The following is a 7,007-nucleotide window of genomic DNA, read 5'->3' as shown; positions in this document are numbered from 1 at the left end:
CATGGGGGTGTGCAAAATCATGCTGCAACATGAGGTGATGGTCGTGGATGAATGGCACAACAATGGGCCTCAGGATCTTGTCACGGTATCTCTGTGAATTCAAAATGCCATCAATAAAATGCACCTGTGTTCGTTGTCCATAACATATGCAGCGCCTGCCAAATACACTGAACAAAATTACCATTACTTCACCACCACCATGGACCACTCGATCCACAACGTTGACATCAGCAAACCGCTCACCCACATGACGCCATACATGACATCTGTCCTGTACAGTGAAAACCGGGATTCATCCATGAAAAGAACACCTCTACAAAGAGCCAGATGCCATCAAATGTGAGCATTTGTCCCCTCAAGTCGGTTACGACAACAAACTGCAGTCAGGTCGAGACCCCGATGAGGATGACGAGCATGCAGATGAGCTTCCCTGAGACAGTTTCTGATACTTTATGCAGAAATTCTTTGGTTATGCAAACCGATTGTTGCAGCAGCTGTCCGGGTGGCTGGTCTCAGACGATTTCGGAGGTGAAGATGCTGGATGTGGAGGTCCTGGGCTGGTGTGGTTACACGTGGTCTGCGGTTGTGAGGCAGGTTGGATGTACTGCCAAATTCTCTGAAACACCTTTGGAAACGGCTTATGGTAGAGAAATTAAAATTCAATTCACGGGCAACAGCTCTGGTGAACATTCCTGCAGTCAGCATGCCAACTGCACGCTCCCTCAAAATTTGCGACATCTGTGGCATTGTGCTGTGTGATAAAACTGCACATTTTAGAGTGGCCTTTTATTGTGGCCAGCCTAAGGCACACCTGTGCAATAATCATGGTGCCTAATCAGCATCTTGATATGCCACACCTGTGAGGTGGATGTATTATCTCGGCAAAGGAGAAGTGATCACTAACACAGATTTAGACAGATTTGTGAACAATATTTGAGAGAAACAGGCCTTTTGTGTACATAGAAAAAGACTTAGATCTTTGAGTTCAGCTCATGAAAAATGGGAGCAAAAACAAAAGTGTTGCGTTTATAATTTTGTTCAGTGTAAAATAAAGCTTGCTAAAACTTTTTTAAATCTTATTAAACTGAAGACCAAGCTTTTGTTAAAAATAAAGCATTATCTTCAACACATAAACACAACGTACATGTATAACCAATGGACAGAGTACATTATCTTTGATAATGAACAAAGAAACAAACAAACAAAAAAATAAAACAAAATAAAAAAAATTGTCAGTACTGTAGTAACAAGCACTACTTTTATTTTTATCAGTAAAGAAAATCAATTTACTGTATAATGCTTTCTAGAAAATAATGTAAAAAAAAAAAAAGATTTAAGTGATGTCACAGAAAAGCACACCATTGCGTAACTCACGCTTGTAGCTGTGATGTCTTTAAAGAACTTGTTTGACTAGTTTATTGTCTTTAATTTTGTTAACTAAAGTGGTGTTAAAGAAACTGATAGTATTAAGATTTACTTTAGCCCAGATCTCAACTGATATAATCATAGTGTGAAATAATCCCACAACTTTAGTCCCTTTAGTGTCTTGAAAGGCTTGCCAAGGTTGAATACAGGATAAGTTAACAGACTTTTTGGGAAAGCAGCTCTTTTACTGCAACTATAGCGGACACACTTAAGGAAGCACTTTACATGATATATTGAATTAAATTTCAACACAACAGCAACAAAAACACCTTCTAATCCAAAACACTTCATAACATTCATTGAGAGAAGTGAATCATGATGCTTCTCAAGGAAATAAACAGAAGTCTTAAACCCCTTCATGAGGTCAAACAATGGAGAATTCAAGCTCTTTGCACGCAAGACATCATCTCTGGACAATAAAGATGCAGATTGTCTCCAGCAATAACAGATCTAAACATTCCTCAGCTATGAGCTCATCGGAGCTGATGGGATGGACCTCCATCACGTCTCAGATATTTCAGCTGCTGTAAATGATATAAAAGCAAGAGAGACAACCTACAGAACCTACATCAGTGATATACAGTCTATCACACACTCATCTACATCATGACCTTCACCATCTTCTCCATCACCTGCTTTGCTCTGGTGGCTTCTGCTCTGGGTAAGTGTCTCCTTTAGAAGTTTGCAAGTATAATGATGGGCAAATATGGAAAATGGAAAACCTAAATTAAAAGCTTCCTGCCTCATGCTTGTCTCATGAACAATGTGTTATGTTTTGTAATAACAGGTTGTGGAGTGCCTGCGATTAGGCCACAGACGATCGGCAGCAGGATTGTGAACGGACAGAATGCCATCTCTGGTTCTTGGCCCTGGCAAGTCTCTCTTCAGGTAACTCGTCTGTATTTCAAACACACATTTGTCTGCTTTGCTTAAAGAGTAAATTTCACATTTTCAATGCTTTTACCTTTGAAACAGTTGCCCAGTGGTGTCCACTTCTGTGGAGGATCCCTGATCAACCAGAACTGGGTTCTCACTGCTGCCCACTGCGCTGTCGTGTAAGAGCCTTCAGTCTGACAAACATCATATTAGTGGTTAAAAGATGCTCTTTCAGCTGTCTATCTGTCATTTTACAATTAGTTTTGTCTTTATCTTTCACTTTTTAGGGTCAGCTTTCACCGTGTCATTCTTGGAGAACATAATCATGGCTCCAATGTTGAACCCATCCAGGTCAAATTAGTTTCCAAGGTAACAATGTTTTATGATCTCAGTGGATTAGAGACATTGAAATTGAAATTTTAAAAAAGAGACCAATCGACATTGCTTTTAGCCAATGTCACTTACATACAGAATACATATAGAAGTCATTTTTAATTGTTGTATTATTACTCTGTTTAAAAAAAAAAAAAACACATTAATAACCAAGTCATCATTACAACTACAAAAACATATTCATTATAAATATGTTTGTAGTAGTAGTAGTAGTTTATCATGTAATTTATGCAAAGATGTGATCTAAAAGATTGCACATTTATTTTTGGACTTTGTTTGATTGAACTCACATAGTTCTCATTGTGATTGAATGGCCATCATTTAAAAGGTTAAACTGGTGTTTTTTGATCGGTGAACACAATATTCCAGAATTGAAAAAGTTGAAAAGTGTGCAAATAGGTAAAACAAAATCACTCAACGTGTCATTTTCTAATCAAAGTTTTGAGGTATATAATGCAGGCTATTGTATTCCTAAAACCCACCAAAATAAACATACACATTTTTTACAAATACAAAATTCAGTACAGAAAAGAAAACATCCAAAACACATTCTAAAAACACGGGGTATAAGAAAATGCTTTGTTTCGTTTAATCTTTGTTTACCTACTAGTAAGTCAGCTTTAACTACTAACTGTTCATCCCTCTTTTCTGTATGTGCAGGTCATCACCCATCCGCTCTACAGCAGGGCGACCTTCAACAATGACATTGCTCTGCTGAAACTGTGGTCTCCAGTCACACTGACTCCCCGTATCTCTCCTGTATGTCTGGCTCCATCAGCCCTCAGCATCCTGCCTGGAACCCGCTGCTTCACCACTGGCTGGGGTAGAACTGCCACCACAAGTAAGTCATCTGTAAAACAAAAATATACTGAGAGAATAACAACACATCTGTTTACTGTGCAAGACAATGTTTCATGTTTTCTTCTCTTTGTAGCAAGCCCTCTGATCCTACAGCAAACAGGTGTACCCATCATAAGTCCTGCTGTGTGCAGGCAGTTCTGGGGTCAGAGCAGAATCACTGATGCTATGATCTGTGCTGGAGCCTCTGGTTCCTCATCTTGCCAGGTATATGAAGACAGATCAAGAAGAAACACATTACCATCTCAATGTTGCTGCTGTTCAAATCAAATGTGTGTTTTTCTCAGGGTGATTCTGGTGGTCCTCTGGTGTGTGAGCGTTCAGGGGTCTGGTCTCTGGTGGGCGCTGTGTCCTGGGGAAGAACCACATGTGACACCCTTTTCCCTGCAGTCTACGCAAGCATCCCCCAGCTGCGCTCCTGGATCGACAGGACTATCGCTTCCAACTAGAGCACCAGTCTGAAAATTGATTTGCTTTCTTTGATTCCCTGTTGGTGGTCTTTTTGTTTAAGGGTTTGGAATTTGGGTCAGTCGATGACTTCATGCTGAAGTCTGTGACTTCAAACTGTTTTCCTGTTTCAGCTGTACAGATAATGAATATGTTTCAATAAATGAGATGAGCAAAATAAAATGCAAAAAAAGCAAAGAAGAATGTTGCAGAGTGTAATTACTGACAATAATTTGAAATGTAATAGGGATATGTTGCCATAATCCACATAAAATAATGCAGAAAAATGACAAAATTATGTATCAGAAAGATCCAAGATAACAATGAATATTTAAATCAATCCTCTATCCATGGTGCTGAATCCTGTGGCATGTACGTGCAGTTTTGTACTTGTACATAACCTTTACAAACTGATACTGCTTATAAAGCAATTTCATGACACCTAAAACACACAACATTTAAAAAATCACCCCATAATAAACTAAAAAAGATTGCTCAACAATCTTATTAAAAAATTTTTTTGCTAAAGCCACAGTACAAAACGTTTTCTCATGCATTGCTCAATAAATCTGATTGCTTGAGATTCAAACTTTTATGAGCTTTACTATTATGTTTAATTTGACTGAATGAGTTATAAAGCCTCTTTCTGATTACTGTCTATTAGCCTACCTAAACTGAGTGACTTGGTAACTGGGCAAAACTGACATTTTTTCAGATGTACAAATTTGTTAGAGATTTTAGGGAAAGTATTTTGGAATTTTAATAAAAAGTAACCCTACAAGTAAACCTATGAAATAGAAAAATAAAATAATATCAAATTAAATTAAATTAACCAATTTAGCTATAAATAAATATAAAAAAAAAAAAAAAAAAACAAAAAAAAAAAAAAAATAAACAAACAAAAAAAAATATATATATATATATATATATATATATATATATATATATATATATATATATATATATATATATATATATATATATATATATATATATATATATATATATAATGTTGTTATTGTTAACCAAAAACATTAAAATTCTTTAAAATTTGTTAACTGAAATAAATTAAATATAGATATTAGATGAAAAACTTAAAAAATAAATGTTTCCTTACAACTAGCTAAAATAACTTAGACTAATAAAATAAAGACTGATATAAAAATAAACTAAAGCTAAACAGAAATGTTACAAAAAATATATAAAATGAGAAAAAAAAAACATGCGATTACTAAAACAAACTTGATAAACGTAAATTTAAAACAAAGGCTTTTTCAAAGTATTGAAAATAACTATATTAGCATACAAATAAAACTAAACGAAATAAGTATGCACTAAAAAATAAGACATAAAAAAAGGAACAAAAAAATGTTTATTGTATTTTTCAGCAGCAATATATATTGTTATATCAAGAAAGAAGCAATAAAATAATAATACGTTCCATTGTCTGTAATAGTCCAGACACTGACTCTGATAATGGAAAAATTCCTTCTGCCCCAAAACAATAGCATTAACAAGAAGGAAATGTCAACCATAAAATACACTCAGCCTGAGAACAATGACCTGTTGCCTGTTCTTGGTATTCAGGATTATGATTTACTTACATTGCAACAATCTGGCAGATCCAGTTCTAGGCCAGTTGTGTAAACCTTTGTCCATTTTTGGTAATGCATGTTTTAGTGATTCATGACCTTGCTGTGAGATTGTAAAAAAAAAAAAAAAAAAAAAAAAAAAAAATCCATGACTAAAATATAAAACTCTAGAAGAATAATGTCTTTGCGTGTACACTGAAGTGAACTGATATACAGGTGCATCTCAATAAATTAGAATGTCATGGAAAAATTCATTTATTTTAGTAATTCAACTCAAATTGTAAAACTTGTGTATTAAATAAATTCAGTGCACACAGGCTGAAGTAGTTTAAATCTTTGGTTCTTTTAATTGTGATGATTTTGGCTCACATTTAACAAAAACCCACCAATTCACTATCTCTACAAATTTGAATATGGTGACATGCCAATCAGCTAATCAACTCAAAACACCTGCAAAGGTTTCCTGAGCCTTCAAAATGGTCTCTCAGTTTGGTTCACTAGGCTACACAATCATGGGGAAGACTGCTGATCTAACAGTTCTCCAGAAGACAATCATTGACACCCTTCACAAGGAGGGTAAGCCACAAACATACATTGCCAAAGAAGCTGGCTGATCACAGAGTGCTGTAACCAAGCAAGTTGAGTGGAAAGAAAAAGTGTGGAAGAAAAAGATGCACAACCAACCGAGAGAACCGCAGCCTTATGAGGATTGTCAAGCAAAATCGATTCAAGAATTTGAGTGAACTTCACAAGGAATGGACTGAGGCTGGGGTCAAGGCATCAAGAGCCACCACACATAGACGTGTCAAGGAATTTGATTACAGTTGTTGTATTCCTCTTGTTAAGCCACTCCTGAAACACAGACAACGTCAGAGGTGTCTTACCTGGGCTAAGGAGAAGAAGAACTGGACTGTTGCCCAGTGGTCCAAAGTCCTCTTTTCAGATGAGAGCAAGTTTTGTATTTCATTTGGAAACCAAGGTCCTAGAGTCTGGAGGAAGGGTTGGAGAAGCTCACAGCCCAAGTTGTTTGAAGTCCAGTGTTAAGTTTCCACAGTCTGTGATGATTTGGGGTGCAATGTCATCTGCTGGTGTTTGTCCACTCTGTTTAGAGAATCTGTGGGGTATTGTCAAGAGGAAAATGAGAAACAAGAGACCAAAAATGCAGATGATCTGAAGGCCACTGTCAAAGAAACCTGGGCTTCCATACCACCTCAGCAGTTGCCACAAACTGATCACCTCCATGCCACGCCGAATTGAGGCAGCAATTAAAGCAAAAGGAGCCCCTACCAAGTATTGAGTACATGTACAGTAAATGAACATACTTTCCAGAAGGCCAACAATTCACTAAAAATGTTTTTTTTTTTTATTGGTCTTTTGAAGTATTCTAATTTGTTGAGTGAATTGGTGGGTTTTTGT

The 7,007-nt window shown here is 36.4% G+C and overlaps 1 protein-coding gene across 1 annotated transcript; it reads left to right on the top strand.

Moving 5' to 3' along the window:
* The first annotated feature begins 1,956 nt into the window (after window positions 1–1,956).
* Window positions 1,957–4,231, top strand: LOC109070756 (chymotrypsin-like protease CTRL-1). The gene is made up of 7 exons (XM_042771667.1): window positions 1,957–2,086; window positions 2,213–2,313; window positions 2,401–2,480; window positions 2,589–2,670; window positions 3,355–3,535; window positions 3,629–3,759; window positions 3,840–4,231. The coding sequence occupies exons 1-7, from the start codon at window positions 2,032–2,034 to the stop codon at window positions 3,999–4,001; spliced, it is 792 nt and encodes a 263-aa protein (XP_042627601.1). The 5' UTR covers window positions 1,957–2,031; the 3' UTR covers window positions 4,002–4,231.
* The last annotated feature ends 2,776 nt before the right edge of the window (window positions 4,232–7,007 follow it).

The sequence above is a fragment of the Cyprinus carpio genome, chromosome A15 (assembly GCF_018340385.1).
Source record: "Cyprinus carpio isolate SPL01 chromosome A15, ASM1834038v1, whole genome shotgun sequence".
Lineage (NCBI taxonomy): Eukaryota > Metazoa > Chordata > Actinopteri > Cypriniformes > Cyprinidae > Cyprinus > Cyprinus carpio.
Note: the sequence above shows the minus strand (reverse complement) of the source record. Positions and strands in the feature narration are given on the sequence as shown.